At 46.9% G+C, this 22,244-nt stretch overlaps 2 protein-coding genes across 4 annotated transcripts in view; both read right to left on the bottom strand.

Annotated features, from left to right (window-relative positions):
* Positions 1-111: 111 nt before the first annotated feature.
* Positions 112-7,611, bottom strand: TGOLN2 (trans-golgi network protein 2). Of its 2 annotated transcripts, none has more exons than XM_059188243.1 (4): positions 7,480-7,611; positions 5,968-7,304; positions 4,723-4,806; positions 112-3,361 (listed from the first exon to the last, which is right to left on the bottom strand). In XM_059188243.1, the coding sequence occupies exons 1-4, from the start codon at positions 7,523-7,525 to the stop codon at positions 3,356-3,358; spliced, it is 1,473 nt and encodes a 490-aa protein (XP_059044226.1). In that variant the 5' UTR covers positions 7,526-7,611; the 3' UTR covers positions 112-3,355. The 2 variants fall into 2 exon arrangements, with proteins under 2 accessions (XP_059044226.1, XP_059044225.1); XM_059188242.1 differs by having other exon boundaries at positions 112-825.
* Positions 7,612-14,744: 7,133 nt separating this feature from the next.
* Positions 14,745-22,244, bottom strand: part of TCF7L1 (transcription factor 7 like 1) — a 153,695-nt gene continuing 146,195 nt past the window's right edge. The window contains exons 5-12 of one of the 2 annotated variants that reach the window (XM_059188240.1): positions 21,400-21,532; positions 20,299-20,404; positions 19,935-20,018; positions 19,067-19,210; positions 18,216-18,375; positions 18,028-18,135; positions 17,175-17,250; positions 14,745-16,136 (exon numbers count right to left, since the gene is read on the bottom strand). In XM_059188240.1, the coding sequence (XP_059044223.1) occupies positions 15,703-16,136; positions 17,175-17,250; positions 18,028-18,135; positions 18,216-18,375; positions 19,067-19,210; positions 19,935-20,018; positions 20,299-20,404; positions 21,400-21,532 (1,245 nt within the window). In that variant the 3' untranslated portion in view covers positions 14,745-15,702. The remainder of the gene's footprint in view (positions 16,137-17,174; positions 17,251-18,027; positions 18,136-18,215; positions 18,376-19,066; positions 19,211-19,934; positions 20,019-20,298; positions 20,405-21,399; positions 21,533-22,244) is intronic. The other variant, XM_059188241.1, reaches the window with a different exon arrangement.

The following is a 22,244-nucleotide window of genomic DNA, read 5'->3' as shown; positions in this document are numbered from 1 at the left end:
GAAAAATACTTATCATTAGACCAAATAAGCTTTTAAAAAAATAAAAGTAATTATATAGTTAAGTTAAAGCTGAAAATATAAAACATTGCAAAAACAGTGGCACTGTACTAATCAGGTAAACAAAAAGGGAAACAACTTCAGTCATTTATTTAACATGAGAAAATTCTGAACTAAAGGAGTATCTATGAATGTGAGGAAGCTGGCTTTTTGGCAGCTTGAAACTACACAGCTCAGATCTAACACCTTTACAGAGGAGTTTCTCAACAGGGACATTTAGGAAATTCACACAGTTACTTGTGGGACTAGCTAAGCTAAGATTCAGTCTTTCTCTGGATAAGCAGTTAAATGAAACCTGAAAAATCTCTTCCCAGGATTCTTCCTTTAGCAAGGCAGTGTCAAAGACAACCTTCCCAGCAAGAGTTTTCAGAAAACAGCTGGTAGAACTAAAGGGTCTGGTGTCTGGTGTCTAAAATACTCTCCTCCCTGTTCAAATGATTCAGAACATGTGCAAAGCGTGCTAGCTTTCATCACATACACATAACAGCATTATATATCAAGTTACCCTGTAAAAACAAGGAGCAGGCTTCCTTTTTTTGATTTAAATGACATGAAGTAGAGGAAAAAAATAAGAATCACCATCAGGGGAATTAAAGAGGTTTATAATTCTATCACCAAATGTTTCATTAAAAGCCATCACGGGAAAAGAAATGTCAGCATTTATATAGCTAGTTGTCCAGTCTTTCCGAGTTGTTACAGCCTTTCTACATGGACAGGCCTTCACTCCCCCCGAGTCCGGAAGTGGATTCTTTAATTCCTCTCAGTAATCTGTAGCAGGAAAACAAATCCGTCTATTGACATCCATGACTAAAGCATAGACTCCTCCTCATAGAAATCACCCTGCAACCAAAAGCTGGGGCAGGAAAGCAAGCACGTAGCTGTCTGGATAGGGGTGCCTCTCATGGCTCCATGCGCCTCCCCTCCCCTCACCAGCTTGAAAGACCTGCCTTAGCCAGTTCATCCTCCTCCACATCATCCCTAGAAAAACATGCTTCCAAGAGTTCATCTTCAAAAGGACAACTCCTGAGGAAACAAGTTTTCCACCGGGGTGAGAGAGTTCCTTCAGTGTAATTTCTAAAGTGAAACTTAAATTCAATCGTACTCTTAGCACGAGAAACAATACTTCTTGGATGCTCAAAAAATGGAACTATGAAGACTCCACAGAATACTTATTTTGCATCCACTTGGTGCCAACCTTCTTGGTTCCTGAAACCAACCTTTCTGTTCTCCTTACAAGCAAAATCCATCAAAAAGGGACAGCAACCAGTAGCCAGGAAGAGCTGTGTGAGACCTTACTTAAGTTACATTCATATGTCCTAAACAAAGAAAATGTGTCCTTTGCAAGGAGACACTGAACTGAAATACCAGGGAACGTCATTATCCTGTAGGCAGATATGCAGACGGTGCCACAAGCACTCCTGCAAACAGCTTAGTTTTGGGGGGAAGAGACCAGATAGAGACATCAGATAATGTCTGCCCTTTTTTGTTGGAGTTGCAAAATTTGTGACTGGCATTATTAAGAGTTCTTAGAGTAGAATGGAAAGAGCCAATCCTCTGTAGTGGGGGCAGTGAGGAAGGTGCGTGGGAAAATCTGAGCTGGGCCCTGAAGGAAGAGTTGGGGGAGACAAGCGGAAGAATAGAAGGGAGTGCACCCTAAGCAAAGAACAGCCAGGGGAAGCCAGGGAATGGAGGACACAGCAAGAACAAAAAGGCACAGAAGCCTACATGGGACTTCCCAGAGGAGCCTTTGGCCTGGAGAGTATGCAGATCTACACAGTCCTGAACACCAGAGTCATAAAAGCTTGCTTCTCTAAGCCATGAGAGGTAGACAGGGGGATCCATGGTTTTATGGAATGCTAGGAGAACCTGACAGAAGATTCCCTAGAGAGAGGAAAGCATTTTAAGGCTGGTGCACAGGCAGAGAGAATGATGCAAGAGCATTCATTCCTTCCTTATCTCCATAAATCTCAAGTCAAAGCCATGCTCTGTTTTAAGCAAGGTGCAAGATAATGTGACAACAGGCTGGTCCCTTCTGCAGACCGGCTTCCTCGACAGCACAGAATTCATCCTACTGCCATCACTTTCCACATTCTTTGTATTTCCCTGAGATCAGCTATTCGATTTCCAATTTTTCTCTGCAGAAACAACTCTCTCTAGGCTACTATGGGGTAGCACAACTAGAGCAGATTTAAGGAAAACTTCAAACCACAGCAGGATCCAAGACACTACCTCAGTTACCCCTGAATTTCTTAAATTTTAGTAATGTCTGATATGGGCTAGAAGGAGAAATTTTACGAATTACCCTTGGCATTTTGTATCAATCAGAGAACCATTAACTAGATTAAGGTAAAAGACAGTACAGTTAGTTTCTGATTACAGGTCTGTTTTGTCTAGTTTAGGCAACAAAGGCAAAGCAGAGTTTATGGGAAACCTTTCATAAAAGCCCTTTGAAATAATGCAGATCAAAACCGAAACCCTCCTGCACATCTTCTTATGCAAAGCCTGAGCTCACCCTATTTTAAAAAATTTGTTACTATTGTGAGTATAGAAGAACAAAGCATTTCAATAATCATAACTATATTTTTAAAAATCTATAACGGGAACCATGGCTTTACAGCCTTACTTCCAGAATCCCCAAGTTCAGTCAGTACAACCAAATGGAAGTTGACTTTGTCTTAATACGAAAATATTGGAAAAACGTGAAGAACTTACTCTAGACATGTTGGACTTAACAGGCAATAAAGCACTTTTTAAAAGCTGTTTTGGTTTGCTGCTGGAGCCTCTCAAGAGAGTTATGTGTTAAAGTCGCCCTTTGCCTGTCATCATTCACCTCTTCATCTTTTGTAAAGGGCACAACCCCCCCAAGTAAGTGGCCTTGGTACAAGAGCATCTCATCCTGCAGAGAGTTTTCCTAGGTCTACAAAGATAGTAGTGGGCACAATGCTATTTTCAAGGGATAACTACTAAATGGCCAAGACCCAAGGGAACACAGTCAGCAGCAGTAGCCTGCCTGGGGCTGAGCTCCCTTTGGTCACAGTTGGCTTCCCACATACTCCCTCTACTCACACTCAGAGGAGGAAAGGATGGAAGACACGAGCAGAGATAATGGGGACACAGGAGTACAAGGTCACCAAAGTGCAGGTGCAAAAATCAAAGCAATCCCCTTGCCTCTGCCAGCCCAGACTTGCCACCAAATCCTAGAGGAGGGGGTGTCTCTTAGGTCACAGTACTTTTTTCTTCATTTCTCTCCATTTAAAAACAAATCAGCAGGGAGGACAAAGTTCTCAAGAATGGAAAATCAAATCTGAAACAAGAGCAACACAATTCATTGGTAACATTAATCTCTTTCCAGAAGGAATATACCTCACTATGATTTTAGGGGGAAAAAGATCTTATTGGGGAACCTGGGTGGCTCAGTCAAACATCTGCCTTTGGCTCAGGTCATGATCCCAGGGCCCTGGGACTAAGTCCAGCATCAGACTCCCTGCTCAGTGGGAAGCTTGCTTCTCCCTTTGTCCCCTTCCCCCTGCTCATGCTCTCTCAAATAAATAAAACCTTAGAAGTCAGTTTGAAATCAAACATATACCAGAAAGATGCACATTTGGTGGAAGGAATATGGGAATCCTGGCTTCTGCTTTGTGCTATTCTGTGTTGTTCTGAATTGTTTATATGTGCATTTTTTTAGTTAGAAAAAAATGAAAGGGAAATAAATTCTTAAAGTCAATTATCTGGAACAGTACTAGGCCAGGGCTAAATTGAAGCTGACCTACTAGGCTAGTTTAAAGGTGTTCTGAGCTGAGTGGCTTATTCTGGTGCTGGTATGAGCCATACATGTAAACTGTGTTTCCTTTAGGAAGTCAGGCCACCAACCACTTTTTACCAATGTCCCGACTGTCCCTACACAAAAGGGGAAAGGAAGGGTGAGTGCTGGCAGCAAAAGGCAGTGGAAGTATCCTGCTCCCACTCAGACAGGCTGCCTCTGGGGAGAGTATTGCTCAGCTCCTGCATTGTGGGGTGGAAGGAAGCCTGTTTGTGGCCATCCTGGGATGGCCACACTCAGGAAACCTAGTCCACAGTGCTTAGTAGGGCTGATCTGGGGAGTTGCAGGTCTTTTTGTTTCTGGACCCATTTGTATTCAGGGAGTGTAGTCTAATGCTTTGCTACCTAATGCATGGTTCCCCAGCATTTGGCATCACCTAGAAACTCCTAGAAATGTAAAAACATAGCTTCCACCCAATAGGTAAGGATTCAGATTTTGCTTTTCCATCATAATTCCCAAGGTGGTTAAAATCTGCGAAGTGCTGATTCAGTGCCAAAAGCACAGGACAGGTGTCTACAGACTTGCCATCAAATGTTAATTTTGCCACAAACTTGCAGTATGAACTTTGGGGGGAAAAATCATGTTTCTGGGCCTGACTTTCCTCATCTGTTGAGGGAGGAGGCTGATGTAGAACATAAGAGGGAGGGAGCTGATGTAAAACATATCTAGCTCTCATGTTGCAGACATGTATATAATGGATGTCCCTGCTCTGTGGTCTGCAAAGGGACAGGCAATGGCGGCAGCACTCCAGAATCAGCTGCTGCCTCCATGTCAAACGCAAGTGCACTGCTGGGCCTATCTGAGGCTGCATTTGCCTCCCACACGCTTGGGGCTCCCTTCCTTACCTTCTGGTCCAAACGCTGGTAATCACTGGCCTTTGGGCGCCGAGTGACTTTAGATCTTTTTCCTTCTAGGACAAAAGCAATAATCTGGGGAAAGGAAAAAGAAATTAACAGGTGACTCTACAATGGCACATTTCAGTCTCTAAAATCAGAGGTCACCACCTGGTAGTACATTTGTTAATGACCCTGACAGTGAAAGAGCAGTACAACCACAAAGAGGCCTCTTTAAATTATAAGTTTTCAGGAGGACAGGGCCTCCAGTTACATCAGAATCTATTATACTGTCAAACAGGAAATGACAGATGAAGGAAGACTGTGCTGGGCTTTAGCTTGTGGGAGTCTGTATGATTTACTCAAAAGCACAAAGATCTGCCAACTGTGCCCCAGACAGCTCTAGGATAAGACATTCCTTTTTTCCCCACAAGCAATAATTATTTCTTATCTGCTTTTTCTCCTTGTTTCATTTTAACCTTACCATTTTCACATCTGAGGTTTCTGTGTGATAAGCATTTGGATGTAGCCTAAGAAACACACCATATTATTAAACGTCTTTCCTCATTCCTCACACCCACAGGCAAACTGACATCATGAACTGAACTCTCCAATTTCAACCAGGCTATAGAAACTACTGAGTTCTTAGGGCTCAATGAGAAATGCCGTCATTTCGTCATCAGAGTGGTTGCTAAACAACAGCTATTACTCCACACCAAACCCTGCTATCACAGTAGAAGACGAGTGTAACCATGCAATTTCTGGCCATTCTTCTAATCAGAAATTCAACTGACTGTAGAAGATAGTCCTGGGCTCTCTGCTGTGGCTGTCAAAGACTAGGTAACCACTCTTTCTGCGACTGCAGATGGAAGATAAAAGCTTGGGTAAGGAAACCAGAAACGATGCACCATCTTCAGAGTGGAAACAGGAAAGTAAGTACTCTACTTACAGACTGTCAGGTACTCAGGTTCTCTGAGGCAGTAAACGATCTAAGTTTACAATTTCGGGAGGAGAACCCAATTAAGGTCCTCACTTGGCACCTAGGACAGCAGCAGAGGGTACTCAAAGGAATCTGACATGAAAGAAGATGATCTATAAAATGAGAGTAAACGCCCTAGGAGAATCTGAGGAAAAACTGCAGTTTGTCTTAAAACCCCCAGTGCTCACAGGCTGATGAGTGATAGATATTTGCGCACGCACCAAGAATTCAGGATGGAGGAAATCCCATTCCTCTTCTTAAGGCAATTCTTGACTTACCTTCCGTTTGTTGTGATAGGCAATGTAGAGCACAGCAACAAGAATGGCTGCAGTCACCAGATAGGCAAAGAAGTGGCTGCTCTCTGCACTAGCACTTCCAAGATTGTCCTTAAAAAGGTCATCATTCTCCCTGTTCATGGAATCTGAAAGTGTCCCCTCATGGTTCTCACTGGAGGCAAGGCCAGGCATTTCTTTCTCTCCTTCGGGTGGTGAATTTTCAGGTTCTGTCTCCCCTTCCTCAGCCTTCTTGGCCTCCACATCTGTAAGCTCTGAAGACTTGCCATCTTTCTCCTGCTGTGGAGAAGTGGAGTCAGAGTCTAGTAATTCTCTCTCCCCAGATTCACTTCTAAAAGCATGCAGAGAGGTATCTTTGCCAGCTGGTGTGTTTAGGTCAAGCTTGGTAGGCTCCTTGTTAGCAGAGGATGGGTTAGAGACCAGCTTATCAGGGCTGTCTCCTTTGGACTGTGGCTCAGGCTTCTCCTCTTTAGGGCCATCTCCTGTGGACTGCGGCTCAGACTTTTCAGTGTTAGGGTCCTCTCCTGTGGGCTGTGTCTGGGTTTTCTTCTTGTTAGGGTCCTCTCCGGTGGTCTGAGGCTCGGGCTTTTCCTTCTTAGGGTCCTCTCCTGAGGACTGCGTCTGGGGCTTCTCCCTGTTAGCACCCTCTTCCCTGGACTCCGTCTGGGGCTTCTTCTTGTTAGAGTCCTCTTCCGCGGTCTGAGGCTCGGGCTTTTCCTTCTCAGGTTCCTCTCCTGTGGTCTGAGGCTCGGGCTTTTCCTTCTTAGGGTCCTCTCCTGAGGACTGCGTCTGGGGCTTCTTGTCAAAGTCCTCTTCTGTGGTCTGAGGCTCCGGATTTTCCTTCTTAGGGTCCTCTCCCGTGGTCTGAGGCTCGGGCTTCTTCTTGTTAGGGTCCTCTCCCGTGGTCTGAGGCTCGGGCTTGTCCTTCTTAGGATCCTCTCCCGTGGTCTGAGGCTCGGACTTGTCCTTCTTAGGATCCTCTCCCGTGGTCTGAGGCTCGGGCTTTTCCTTCTTAGGGTCCTCTCCCGTGGTCTGAGGCTCGGGCTTGTCCTTCTTAGGATCCTCTCCCGTGGTCTGAGGCTCGGGCTTTTCCTTCTTAGGGTCCTCTCCCGTGGTCTGAGGCTCGGGCTTGTCCTTCTTAGGATCCTCTCCCGTTGTTTGAGGCTCGGGCTTTTCCTTCTTAGGATCCTCTCCCGTGGTCTGAGGCTCGGGCTTGTCCTTCTTAGGATCCTCTCCCGTGGTCTGAGGCTGGAGCTCCTCGTGAGGGCCCTTGCCCGTGGCCTGTGGCTTTAACTTGTCGGACTTTTCTACTGGTAAGGAAACTGAAATAAAGAAACCAGTTGGTTTCAGAGCCAGAAGAGACTGAGGCAACAACCAAACGGGCAGGCGGGTGATGACAAGCGGAGGGGTGGCTATGGCAGGGAAGACCCGCAGTGAGGGTGGTGGGTCTGGGGGTGGCAGCTGGATTACTGGGGACACCGGGGGGGGGGGTCTCACCCGTCGCTGCGACGCTCAGCAGGACCAACGCTACCAGGAACCGCATCCTGCACAGGCTGTGCTTCCGCCCTCTACTGCTCTCGCGAGATCCGTCCGCGAACTCTTAGTATTCTTAGCTCCGCCCTTTCCGGTGTGCGTATTTCCGCCGCAACCCCGGTGGGGGGAAGTGGAGAGGTAGGAGAGGGCCGGACCGGCCGGTGCTTCCGCTTTTTCTCTTCCGTTTTGGCTGTATTCGTCCGTGTAGAGGTCCTGCAGTCTTTCTTTTCCAGATTTTTTCACTGCCTAGCCGCCGCCGCAAACGTCACTCCCCTTTTCCTTTTTACCCCCCTTGTATTTCCGAGACAATCTTGGCAGAGCCAGAGCTCCCTGGCCGGCAGATGGCCCCACGGGACTGACGTCGCTGGGACCCGGCGCCTCGGCTCCATCCTCAGCTCACGTTTTTAACTTCTCCCTTTCTCTCGGTTCTTTGCTCGTAGCTCACAAAGGTTTTGCGCCCAGGTCTCTCCCATCTGGAAACAGAAACTCATCCCTTCACCTTTGTAGCGGGAGCCATCCCATTCCCACGGGGACTGCCCTCCGAGGTCCCCAAAGATCTTTTCTAAAAAATAGGGCCTTTTTCTTGTCATGAAAGTTATTCATGTTCGCTGTAGAAGATTTAGTGAACGTATTTATAGAAATAGGAAAAATCTTTATCCCACTCTTACGGGATAATCACAAGGTTTTAGTGTATTTTCTGCCTTGCAAACGTTCTAAAATTTTTGATTTTGGTAATACATTCTAGTGGTTCAGAAACCAAAATGATATTAAAAAAAAAAAAAAGGTATACATCAAAGTTCTTGATCCCTACCATGCTACAGATTACCACTTAGTGTATTGTGTTTCTATGTAGTGTTTTATTTATTTTCTAGGCTTTTTTTTCCTTTTCCTTTTTTTTTTTTTTTAGATTTTATTTATTTATTTGACAGAGAGAAATCACAAGTAGGCAGAGAGGCAGGCAGAGAGAGAGAGAGAGAGAGAGGAGGAAGCAGGCTCCCTGCTGAGCAGAGAGCCCGATGCGGGACTCGATCCCAGGACCCTGAGATCATGACCTGAGCCGAAGGCAGCGGCTTAACCACTGAGCCACCCAGGCGCCCTCCTTTTTTTTTTTTTTTTTAAAGATTTTACTTACTTATTTGAGAGAGAGGCACACACACAGAGCACCAGCAGGGCGAAGGGAGAGGGACAAGCAGACTCTGGGCTGAGCAGCGAGCCCAACCTGGGGATGGATCCCAGGACTCTGGGATCATGACCCAAGCTGAAGGCAGACACTTAACCAACTGGGCCACCCAGGTGCCTGCCCCATCTAGTGTTTTGTTTTTAAACAAGTAAGAATACTAATTTCTCCCTCTGTCTTAATGGGTGTATTTTTTTGTTCTGTTTTTACATGCATATTCATTTTCCTCCAAATTGGTATCATTGGGTAAATAGTTTTGTATCCCACTGTTTGAAGTACTGTTAGTTTATACGTTAATTGCTGCTTGAGATCTTTTGTAATCATTGGCCAGCTTAGAGGCTTTGTAGATTGGTATCGTTCCAATTTTAGTATATGTGCTGCTGAATCAAACACGATAGGTCCTCACTTAATGGAGCATGCAATCTAGTGGAGAACACAAATATTAACCAAATATTTATACAATTGTACTATGTGTGAATGTATGTTTGTGTGTGAGTGCACATTCAAAGAAATGCCAAGAAAACAAGGTGCAGAAACTGTGAGCTCTATTGAGACAGGGACCTTCAAGTTGAGGACCAGAGAGTGTAGGTATTTCCCAGGTGAGGTTGAAGGGAAATGGTTTACGTGACCTTGGGCAATTCACCCGTGTTAAGTATTAATTTCATCATTATGTAATGGGAATAAAAGTATTGAGAATTAGATATTTCATATGAAGTATTTAACCTAGTATCTAGCATATAATTAAGACTCCCCAAAGTTATTATCATATGTTCATTATATAAAAATTTTTATATAAAGATAAGCCAAGGTAAGAAAATAAAAATATCTTGTAGTCCAGAGCTATTGTCATGATTATTTTGTTGATTTTCCCCTTTTTTATGGGTGTCTGTGCATATGATAGATTATTAACTGAAAATAAAGCAAGTTACAGAACCATACATACAATTCTTACCTTACAGGTCCTCTTTGTAGTTTTAGTGCTACAGCTAGTCATGTCACTTGTCTTCTGGTACACTATGGGCTTGTTTTTCACTGTTTCTTTACTCAACATCCTTTGAGGGCTTTCAATTGTCATAGAACTGAGTGTTTCTATGAGGAAAGTGAAATCAACAGAATAAAATACAGCACAGAGGTGAAGTAAGATAAGGAGTTAGATATTTCAGTAGAGTGTTGAGGGCAAAACGTGTTTGCAATGGGTTATGTAGTGAATGGAAGGTAAATAGTAACTACCCTTTTCTGGAAGTTTGCATGTGAAACAGAGGGTTTCAAGTTATATAAGAGGATTGAACTTTTTTGTTGACTGAGGGGAAGAGCTCATTAGACAAAGTGACCAAGATTACAAGGTACAGAGATGAACAAGGTCAGAGATGAAGGGTTGGGTCTAGGGAGCAGCAGAGCTGTTGACTTTGGATTGAACCACAGGTTGACTTTGAGACCCATGGAAAGGCAGTTAAAAATGATTAGAGGGTGAGTGGAAATTTAGGTGGGGATGTGGGGGATCAAAATGGAACATTTCAGCTGGCCTCAATTTTCTTGATATTCTAAGAGGCAGGGCAGTCTTCAAGAGTGGGAAGGTGGGGATTGAGTTGGGGATTTGAGAATGGTGATGTGTAGTTGTTGAGGGGCTTTGGAGAGGAGCTGACAAAGGCCAATCATAATAACCAATGAGTGGCATGGAAGCTCTGGCTGATGTTTGGCATCACAAATCAATTGTGGCACCTAGTTCATTGTGTGGTTCTTCTTTAGGCAGATCTTCTAACTGGAATAGAATTAGAGAAGGCAGATGCATCACCAACCCCAAACCCACACCCATTTTAGTTTAAGGGAGTGGTAGCAGGGATTTTTAGTAAATCTTAAATTTTCCTTGTACCCCTGCAAGATAAAAACACTTAAAGTTGGAAAAGAAGGGAGCTTTCTCAATCTGAACGAGGGCATCATACAAAAATCTCACAACTAACATTATACTTAGTGGTAAAGGACTTGAAATTACCCTCTAAGATAAGGAACAGTGATGTCTACTCTTACGACTTCCACTCTGTACTAGATGTAGCCAGGACAATTTGGCAAGAAAATGAAATAGAAAGTATCCAGATCTGAAAGGAAGAAGTAAAACTATGTTTACAAATGGTGTGATCTTGCATATGAAAATCCTGAGGATTTTCTAAAAATTCATTAAAACAAGTTCAGCAGTGGGGCACGTGACTGGCTTAGCTGGCAGAGCATGCAGCTCTTGATCTCAGAGTCGTGAGTTCAAGCCCCATGTTGGACATGAGCCTACTCAACAAGACACAAGTTCAGCAAGGTTATAAGATGTGAGACCAATATACAAAAATCAATTGTATTTTTTTTTTTAAGGTTTCATTTATTTATTTGACAGAGAGAGATCACAGGCAGAGAGGCAGGCAGAGAGAGAGGAGGAAGCAGGCTCCCCAATGAGCAGAGAGCCCGATGTGGGGCTCGATCCCAGACCCTGGGATCATGACCTGAGCCAAAGACAGAGGCTTTTTAACCCACTGAGCCACCCAGGCGCCCCTCAATTTTATTTCTATACATTTTCAATACACAACCTAAAAATGGAAATTGTTTAAGAAACAATTCCATTTGCTATCAAAAAGAACGAAAGAGGTAGTGGCACCTGGCTGGCTCAGTCAGTAGGGAATGCAGCTCTTGATCTCGGGGTTGTGAGTTCAAGCCCCATATTGGGCATAGAGTTTACATTAATAAAGGGGGGGGGGGTAAAATGGTGTTTAAAAAAAAAAAAAAAGTGCAGGGGCACCTGGGTGGCTCAGATGATTGAGTGTCTGCCTTTGGCTCAGGTCATGATCCCAGGGGCTCTGCTCAATGGGGAGCCTACTTATCCCTCTCCCTCTGCCATTCCCTCTGCTTGTGTTCTCTGGCTCTTTCTCTGTCAAATAAATAAAATAAGTAAGATCTTAAAAAAAAGAAAAAAAAGGAAGTCCAAAACTTATTCTCTGGAAACCATAAAACATTATTGGTAGAAACTAAAGACCTACATAAATGGAAAGACATCCCATATTCATGGGTTGGAAAACTTAATTTTGTTAAGATGGCTATGCTCCCCAAATTGATCTACCAACACACTCCCTATTAAGATCTCAACTGACTTCTTTACAGAAATTGGCAAGCCAATTCTTAAGTTTATATGGAAATATAAGAGACCTAGGATAGCCAAAACAGGCTTAGAAAAGAGCAAAGTTGGAGGACACACCCTTGTCAAGTTTTTTTTTTTTTTTAACTTTTTTTTTTCTTTTTTAAAATAAGCTCTATCCTCCGTGTGGGTCTTGAACTCTCAACCCCGAGATTCAAGAGTCACCCATTCTGACTGAGCAGGCTGGGTGCCCTCATACTTCCCAACTTTAAAATTTATGACAAGTTACAATAATTAGGACAGTGTGGTACTGGCTTAAAGACCTATAGATGAACTGAATCAAATTTGAAGTCCAGAAATAAGCCTCTACACTGATGGTCAGCTAATTTTAAACATGGGTCCTAAGACAGTTCACTGGGGGAAAGAATAGTCTTTTCAACAAATAGAATACTCTGGGACAGCTGTCTAATAAGCATACGAAGAAATGCTCAACTTCACTGGTATTAGGTAAATACAAATCAAAATCACACTGAGATCCCGCTTCACACCTACCAGCACAGCTATAATAAACAATGGACAAAACAGAAAAACACGTGTTGGTGAGGATGTGGGGAAACTGGACCCTCACATGTTGCTGGTTGAAATATAAAATGGTGCAGTCACTAAGCAAAACAGTTTGCTAATTCCTCAGAAAGTTAAAACACAGAATTATCATATGACCCAGCATTTCCACTCCCAGGTGTATATCCCAAAGAATTGAGCACAAGAACTCAAACATTATACTTACATGTGATACTCAAGGCAGTATTATTTACAATAGCCAAAAGGTAGAAACAACCCACGTATTCACCGGAAGATGAATGGATAAACAAAATGTGGTTTATAAACACAATGGATCATTTAGTTATAAAAGGTAATGAAATTCTGACACATGCTGCAATGTAGATGAACTCTGAAAGGATTATGCTAAGTGAAATAAGCCAGATTCCAGTTATATGAGGTACCCAGCATAGGCAAACTCATAAATAGAAAGTGATCAGAGCTTCCTAAGGTCTGTGGGGGAAGGGGGTATGGGGTGTTAATGTTAAACAGGTAGTTTGTGTTTGTATGATGAAATCATTCTGGAAATTGACAGTGGTTATGGTTGCACGATATGAATGTACTTAATACCACTAGATTGCCCATTTAAAAAGTCAAAATGGTGAATTTTATATGATATATATTTTACCATAATAAAAAAAGCTGTGTCTGAGTAGGGTAAAAAAATCTGACAAGTACTCATTAAAAGGCAAGGGAAGACAGAAGTATTATATCTTTTTTTTTTCCTTAAGATTTTATTTATTTATTTATATGCCATAAAGAGAGCGAGCATATAAGCAGGGGGAGTAGCAAGCAGAGGGAGAAGCCGGTTCCTGGCTAAACAAGGAGCTGGGTGTGGGACTGGATCCCAGGGCTCTGGGATCACAACCTGAGCCAAAAGCAGATGCTTAACCCACTGAGCCACCACGCAGTGTTCCTTATCAAGTCTTAAAAAAAAAAAAAAAAAAAGGCATGAAATGCTAATCCATCCTAGAATACAGACAGCCCTGGAGAACAGTGCGCTAAGGCAGGCACAAAGGGCAGATGATTTGGATTCCGCTTACACAGACTATTTGGAATAGGCAAATTCATGGAATGAGCAAGTGGATGAGCCCCACCAGGGGCAGGGGGAGTGGGGCTGAGGGGGCCGATGACCCAGTAGTCATATAGATTCTGCTCAGGGAGATGAAGTTTTGGAAGTTGTGGTTGTGTGATACATTGTGAATGGAATGAGAGCCACTGACGTGTACATTTACAAATAGTTAAAATGGCAAATTTATTTTACATATATTTTACCATCAAAAATAAAGGAGGGGTGCCTGGGTGGCTCAGTGGGTTGAGCATCTGACCCTTGGTTTTGGCTCAGGTCATGATCCCAGGGTTGTGAGATGGAGCTCTGCATGGGGCTCTGCCCTGGGTATGGGACCTGCTGAAGATTCTCTCTCCCTCTTACTCTGCACGACCCCAAAATAAAGATAAATGAAGTGCTGATACATGCTGTACCATGGACAAACCTTGAAAATAGTAGGCTGAAAGAAGTCAGCGAGAAAGGACCATACGTAAGGCATGTGGCTGGCTCAGTCAGTAAAGCATAGGACTACTGATCTCAGGGTAATGAGTTCAAGCCCCACGTTGCGCGGGGAGCCTACTAAAAGCAAAAAACCCACACACAGACACACACACACTCAAGTACCATATGTGTATCATCCCATTTATTATTTTTTAAGGTTTTATTTATTTATTTAGGTTTTATTTAAGTGATCTCTACATCCAGCATGGGGCTTGGACTCACCAGAGATGGGGAGTCACATGCTTTTCCCACTGAGCCAGCCAGGCAGCCTCTATATGATCCCATTTAAATGATGTGTCCAGGATAGGCAAATCCAGAGACAGATAATAGATTAGTGGTTGCCTGGGACTATGGGGGTAAAAGGGGAAAAAATGGGGGTGAATTTTAAAGGGTCTGGGGTTCAAGGTGATGAAAACAGTAAAATTGACTGTGATGATGGATACACAACTCCATCGAATTGTACACTTTCAATGGGTAAATTGCATGTATGGGAATCATAGCTCAATAAAGCTGTTATAAAAGGAATTTCAGTGCTAGGTATAATGCAAAACAACCAAAGGACGCTGTTTACATCATGGCAATCATAAAAAGACAAAGACAAAGATTGCTCTCTCTTTGGATCTCAGTCACTGATACTGACTGGTCTCGGGACATTTGAGGCTGGAAGTTGGGTTGGATTTTTCTGTCAGGCATGTTTTCGTATTCTCCCCTCCAAACCCCTGCAAAAAGCTACCACAGGACTTGCTATGAAGATGGGGGCTTGATTCAGCAAAAGGACTGAAACACTCAGAAAAGGTCTTGCAACTGCAATTTTATTTTCTTTTGTGAAAATAAACAACTGGAAGTTTAAATTGCTCAAAAAACCCCATAAAAACAAAAAGAAATACACACAGAAGAAGCATGTGAGGTGATAGGGGGAGGGGGGAGGGCGTTTAGACCTTTGGCAGATTGTGCTAGCACTGACCCAGGGGACAAGAGCCAGGCCTTGGGGCCAGGTCCCATCTGCCACTCTGGGACTGTGAGGGGAGGTCTTGACTGGTGAGGGGGTGGCACAGAGACTTCTTCACCGAGGAAGTGGCAGGCACCTTGAATCCCTTTCAACATGGGGAAGAACCATTTCAGAGGACATGTTTGCCCACCAAAAGCTGGAGGCTGTTGCGTTAGGGCCCACTGAGGGAAAGGGGACGCTGGTGGAGACAAAATCAGGCAAAGGTGGCTTCTCGCGTGATGACAGTCTTACACTGGGCAGAGGACGAAGATGAAGGCAGTTGAGCAAAGGAGAAAAACTTGGCGAGGTCAAAGGGAATGTCCAGGAAGGGGGTCTAGATGAAGAGGTAACAGGCCAGAAGTCCAGCCGAGGCCGACATGCGGACTGGGAAGGGGCGGAGGGCACGTGGGAGCGCCGAGAAGAGGGACAGGGCAGAAAGGGAAAGAGGTAGAGAGAAAGGGGTCTTCTGCCCAGGTCCATCCACCACTGCACATACAGGAAGAATAACACACTACTTTTCAGTTCTCTTTCTTTTAAAGATTTTTTTTTTATAGTTTTGTTTTGTTTTTTAAAAAAGCCTTAAGGTCAGCTACTGGTTACATCTACAAAACGTAAAGTGCTGCTGTTACCAGTCACTTTACAGAACAGTCCAGAGTGGTCAAATATTGACCAATAAAGTTTCCTTTTTTTTTTTTTTTCTCCTTTCTTCTGAATCATTACTACTCGACGAGTCACTTGACAGCCTGCATGGGTCAGGGGGCAGCTCAGTGGGCAGACTTGGTGACCAAGGAAAGAGGCTGGGCCTGGAGGACTGGAAGGGCCTGGTGGGCATGGAGTGCGGCCGGGAAGGACGGAGGAGAGGTCAGCAGAGCTGTGGGCAGGGACCCGAGGGGGAGGGGTCGGGAGAGGAGCGGGGGCTGGCTGCCCATCTGGCCAGAGGACGTGGCTGTTGCCTTGGCTGACAGGAAGGCAGCCGAGTGTAAAGCCAGCTGGGCCCGGCTCTCCGGCTTGGTGGTGAGGGAGAGGGGCTGGGCTTGCTCCGAATGGGTCGCCGCAGGGGCAGCCGGGGATGCCAAGGCTGCGGAGGGGGTGGCGGGGGAGTCCAGCATGCTGCCGTGGGAGGAGGCGGGGCTGTCACAGGACTTCTCAGGGGGCAGGTACTGGACACATGGCTTCTTGCTTTTGGAGGCCAGAGCACCTACAGGGACAAACCACAAGGAAGACTGAGCAGCTAGTACCGCGGGTGAGGCCGAACAAAGATCGCCTACTGGGAGGTGGTGGGGGGGGGGGACCCGAAATCCAGCTTTCAAGATGCGGAAACCATACTGAAGGACTCTAGAGCGTCCAGAAGGGGCAGTGCCAAAATGCCTATTCAGTATCTGATAGGAGGGGACATAACCTAGGCGATCCTATCATTCCCTTCCCTGCCTAAATCTCAGCACTTCTGGACGTAGATCTCCATTCGATTTGCTTTAAAAATTCAGGCTTATGTGCTAACAGAATGGCAGGGTGCCTGCTAAGCGGTGAGGTATCCAGCGGACTTTACATACTTCACTTATGTGTACTCCTGTGTAAGCAAATATACAAACGACATCGATGGCAAAGAGAGAGGGAGGGAGAGAGAAGAGATAAGCTTCTCTTCAGCTGGTCTCAGAAGTTCTGTGCTTGTCCAGAGTGAGCAGGAGAGAAGAGGTCACCATGCTAGGTGGGATTCTGGGGCGAAAAGACGTGGTACGTAATTTTGGCACAAAGTGGCCCCAAGACCAAGCAAAGTATTTCTTTGGGTGTTCAACCAACCATATCTTGGAGGAACACCTACTTCTACTGGGTTCATGAATAGAGGGTATGTCTATCTCTACTGTGCCCCTTCCTGAGGGAATTCCAAAGATAATTTCAGATACCATTCATTTTTGCCCGGTATATTGATCCCAGAACCCCTGAGTAAGACGCAACCCAAGTGAGTTGAAAGGCGCAGAGGTTCTGAAGTGGGAAAGTGCTGGCATCAAATTCTGTCTCCGCCATTTAACAAGCAGAGTGACTGGGTCATCTCTACAAAGGGAGTAATAGTAACAACCCCCTGAGTATGCAAGAGGCCCCCCCCATGACGCAGAGGCCCTGAGAATGGCAGCTGTGATGACACAGCGCTGTCGCCGAACCCCACAGAGACCCCGGAACGAGGCGCAGCAGGTGCCACTGTGACGGTGGTTCGAAGAGCCTGTGCCTTCCAACAACTCACCCTCAGCCTCTTGGACTTGCTGCTGGGACTGTGTCTGTGACAGCTGCTTTTCTCTCTTCCTCTTCTTTTTCTTACCCTGAAAGTTAGGCCAAAGAAAGGGTAACCAAGGGGCAGAATAACCGACTCTTTAGGGGGATGCCCAGATAGTGGGGGAGTATGGACCCCCATACAGTATGGACATGGCCCATACTGCTCTTGACCCTCCCTGGGTGAGGGAGCTGGGGGCAGAGAGGAGCCGCTCAGGTCACACAGCCACCGACGCCTCCGAGGAGGCAGAATGAGCCACCCTGGAAGGTGCCCTCCTTTCCCCCACTCGATCTTTCCCTCCAGCCCGGTGTCCTGGCCTTCTTGGAAGGCCTCATCCCTTCAGTGCCCTGGGGTATATGTTTCCATTTTCCTCCCCGGAACAGGGTGGCTCTTGATCTTTTCTGAGGAGACTCAGTCCCCACTGAAAATCTAAGACAGCTCGGAAGCCTCTCGCCAGAAATAAAAAGCAAATGAGAACAGACATAGAAAATTCGGTCTAGTTTCAAAGAGTTATTAGAAATGCCAGCTGGGGTTCAGAGGCCTTGGCCAGCAACACCCCCACCACCAGAGCCCGAACACAGCTCGCACTGCGTCCTCAATTACGGAATCAAAGGCTGAGTCCGCATCAAATGAGAGCGCTACAAATTTACATCGGTCCTTAGGACGCCAAAGCCATGTCCTTGTTGATCTCCTGAGAATGAAAATGCCTTCCTTGTTTCTAGAGACACATGGCCTCCCACTGGCCTTAAGAGGCCTCTATAAACAGTCTTCTTGTTGCCCACGTGCAGTCACGGACACCGCTCTCCAGGGCCAAGGGGGCACTTACGTAGTTGTCCCGGGCTGACCAGGTCGGGTAGAGCTGGGAGTGAAGCTGCCGCTCCTTCCGGGCCAGTTCATAGTACTTGGCCTGTTCTTCCCGGGACAGGTTGTGCCACTGCGGAGAGAAGGTCAGAAGTGACAGGGAAGGAAGAGTGCAAGGGACGCGGTGCAGCCCGGGGCGAGAGCGGGCCTTACCTTTCTTCCCAGGATCTGGTTGATGGCCGCACTTTCCTTCAGGGTGCACTCGGCCACCACCTTGGCCCTCATCTCCTTCATATACAACATGAAGGCATTCAGAGGCTTTTTCACGTGGGGTTTCTTTTCTTCCTCCTTTTTCACCGTGACTGGTGATTTCCTGGGAAGTCACAGAGCTATCGGTCAGCCCGGGTCAGGGCCCCCCAGCCCGCCATCCCTGCCTTTCACTGATGCTCAGGGCTGCCTGCCCTGGAGGGTTGGTGGGGAGGGGGATGAGCACCCTCCACAAGGGGTCCCCAACCTCGGAATGACCTCACACCCTATCTCTGAAGGGCCAGTTCCCTGAGGAAGGAGCAGGGTGAGGTGGTGAGGAGCGCTGGCTGCAGGTGATAGAGGAAAGGGGGCAGGGCACTTTGGGCAGAAGCAAGAGGGAGGTTTACTGCACCAGGGGCTGCTGACGTGGGCCCTCCCGCTGGCTTTGGAGCTCAGCGGACGAAGCCGGGGCCATGGTGACAGTCTTAGCCCTGCCACTGGTAGCGGTGTGGGCCAGAGAAAATCCTCCCTTCGGGGCTCCCACTTCCCTGTATGTGAGGGAGGAGGAAGGATGCCAGAAGCGTTCTCAGGTTCTCCTTCAGCCTCTAAATCCTGTCAAGCTTTCCTGACTGGGAGCAAAGAAAGATGTGTCTCTGAGAGGACGGGAACACAGAGTCAAGGGAGCAACTGCCAAGAGAGAAGAGGATACGGCAGAGGGAACCGCTGGCTGCCCGCTAAACGCCACCAGGAGAGAAAAGCAAAGGGTATTTGCTGCTCAGAGACTGGCCACCCCGGCAACCAGGCCGCCTGATACTCACGCGCTCACAGCCGGGCTGAGGCTGGGGGGCGCCGGCTCCTGCTTGACGATGGGGGAGACGATGGCGGGGTGGGGAATCCCTGAGGTGGGCAGACCGGGATGGGCCGGAGCCACCATGTGAGGAGAGAACCGACTGGAAACCAGGCTGTGTACCAGGTGGGAAACAAGGAACAACAGAGGGGCTCAGGGTGAATGTTTGTCACCTGGCAGAGGACATGGCAGCTGCCTCCCCTTATGGCGGAGCTGGGTAATAATACCTCAGCTGTGGCAGGCCTTCGAGCAATGGGAGCCCATTCATGGACCCCAACAGAACCAGGTTTGGCGAACACCCAATAAACCTCCCCTTCTCCCACAGATGCACAGGGTTCCCCTATCTGATGCTGGAAGCAGGTAGCATGAAAAACACAAAAGAAGGGGTAGTGGGCCAGAGGCCAGGGTGCACGGGGGGAGAAGGGCGTAGCCTGTGGGTTGCACTTCCTTGTCACAGAGGTGCCCCTGTCATGTAGATCTGGCCCCTGAGACAGAAGCCCTCTTTCCTGTTCCCATTTCAGGAATAATGAATCTTCTCCCAGTCTCTGGCATCAGTGCCACAAGGCCTAGTGTTGCGGGGGGATGTGGCGGGAGGCTAAGGGCTTTGAAATTCTTCCCTCAGAGAGGTGGGGAAAGAGTGAGCCAGTCTGTGGTCTCCATTCTGACCACGGGGCATGAGGAAGAGCCTTAGCGAAGAGGGGTGGGGAGGAAAGGTGAGCCCGTGCCTCCCAGTTAAGGGCCAAGAACAAGTTTTAATGGTCAGAAATGGCAAGGACACTCATAGAGGACCATTCCCTGCAAGGCCAGTCCACACTGCCAGCCCCAGTCCCAGGACTCACCTGGACATTGAGGCGTTCATGGCGAGGGCGGGGTAGGGGTGCCGGAAACCACCAGGAGGCAGGGAGTACATGGGCTGTCCTTGCCTGTCAGGGCCAGGAGCGAGGAAATCTGGTCAGCATATTGGCTACAGTGGGACTGTTGCGGACTGGGGAGGCCGGGGGCTGGGACGGAAGGATGATAAAGGGCAAGAAGGAGGAAGTAAGAGTAAGAGCCATGAGCTTTGGGGAGAGGACCCCAATGTGAGGGGTGGGGGTGCTGCACACAGACCCCCCCCCCCCTCCCCGCAGGGCACACCGCAGGTATAGGAGGCAAAGCACAGCACAAAGAAAGATGGAGGGTAAGGGAGGCGGTGAGTTTCCTTACTGCGGGACGAGCCAGCCGAGGGGATGGGGGATTTGTCCAACAGCTCCGGGAGACAGTGGGTAATATGGAGACAGCTCAGATGGGTGAGGGGGCCGGGGGATTCCTGCTTCAAAGAGATACATGTCAGTCTGTTCCCTGGCCCTACCACAGCACCCAGAAGTAACACCAAACTGGAAGTCCCTTGCCCCACGTCCCCAGGCATGCTGGAGCTTGGAAGGCCTTTCTTTCAGTATCTTGGCCCTGTCACCTCCCAGCTCTGCTGGGGTCAAGGACATATCCAGGGAAGGCAGGACTAACACAGCTTCTCTCTGCTACATGGATCCCACCTCTGTCATTAGGCATAATTTCCAGGTGTTCACATAAGAGTCATCCAAGAAAGGGACTGGAAATCCTGGACTGAGAGACCCAAGATATCCCCCAGAGCCATCTGCCAACTAGTCTTCCTCTAGAAAACCTGCCCCATTCATAGAGAAGTAAACTTTGGATGACTTCTCCACATTTGTCCTCATTATCTGTAACGTACAGTAACTGTGATTTCTCTAAAGAGGGGCTCCAAAAATGCTTTGAGCCATGACCACTCTGGGGATTTGATGAGGCTATGGCTCCCTGGGCTGGACAGTTCTGGTGAACAAGTTCAAAAAATAAATAAGTAAAAGCCGGCTCAACCTCAGCACTTTTTGCTATACTCAGAAGTCAGGCTTGAATGGTTACGTTTGAAAATGTTCAGTATTAAGGCAAAGGTCTTGGTTAAGGGAGGCACAGCCCACAGCTGGGCTAGACTTCAAGGTCAACACAGAAGATCTACTCCCACTTCCAACTCATGGCACCCCCTAAGTATTAACAGATTCTCACTGTGGAGCCAGGCCTGTGCATGGCCTCGTGGGATTCCCTTTTATCCTCACAATGCCTCTATGGTATGAAAGGGACACAGGAAACACAGATGAAAAATCTGAAAAGGCTAACATTAGGCGGCAAGGTTATGGGCTCCTGGGAGTTAGACATGTGACCTGAACCCAGGGTTGCCTGATTCCAGGGCTGTGAAGACAAGCCTGCCCCACTGGAGCCCTGCATGGGGGCCAGCCTGTGCACTGGGTGACTCACCTGTCTTTGGGTCGATCTCTGGGGAGAGGTGCGTGGGAGGGGAGCCGGGGGAGAAGTGGTCGTTGCTGTAGGTGATGAGGGGCGTCAATGGGTGCATGTGATGTGGGGGCTGAACAACAGGAACTTTATTAGACTGAAAGACAGAGAGAAAAAGACTAGGCACAGTTGCCAGGGAGACAGAGAGCGCAATCTGCTATTATTTACTGTGTTCAATACATGCCAGGTATTTTCCACGCAACAGACCATCTAGCCTACGGACAGCCCTGGAGAGAAAAGAGCAGTCTACACAACACCAAAAGTACCAACAGAATTAGAGGAGGGTGACACCCACCCCCCAACATCCCCTCTTCAAAATAACAAACACTTCGTGTGTGCTGTATGGTGCTAAATGCCCCAGGCCACTGAGTTATCAACTGTGCTTTCTGTAATCTGTGTGGTTTAAAAGGTCCAACACACCCTTTCCAAACAGATTTCACAGAAATAGTAGCTCACAAGTTCAGGTCTGAGACTGGGAACAGACCAGTGGGGAATTGGTCCTGATCAGACCTCATGGAACCAGCTGTCATGTTCAGCTTTACAGACACAATCCAAGAGCACTTAGAACAGGTCTCTCTGTAGTTCTTCAAACACCACTAACCTAATTACCACACTTCCTTTAAACACCAGCAAATGTAAGAAGGACCATTATTTATAGAACTGCTAAGAAGGAAAAAAACACTGGCATGCCACGGACACATCATGATTTCAGATATTAAAGTGGGAAAAACCTGTGTGTCCTAGCACTGGTGAACCGGATTGTTTTAATATCATCTGACTTAACAATAAGGAGTTCTTTTTCGTAAGAT

The sequence above is a fragment of the Mustela lutreola genome, chromosome 9 (assembly GCF_030435805.1).
Source record: "Mustela lutreola isolate mMusLut2 chromosome 9, mMusLut2.pri, whole genome shotgun sequence".
In the NCBI taxonomy this organism is placed as follows: Eukaryota; Metazoa; Chordata; class Mammalia; order Carnivora; family Mustelidae; genus Mustela; species Mustela lutreola.
Note: the sequence above shows the minus strand (reverse complement) of the source record. Positions and strands in the feature narration are given on the sequence as shown.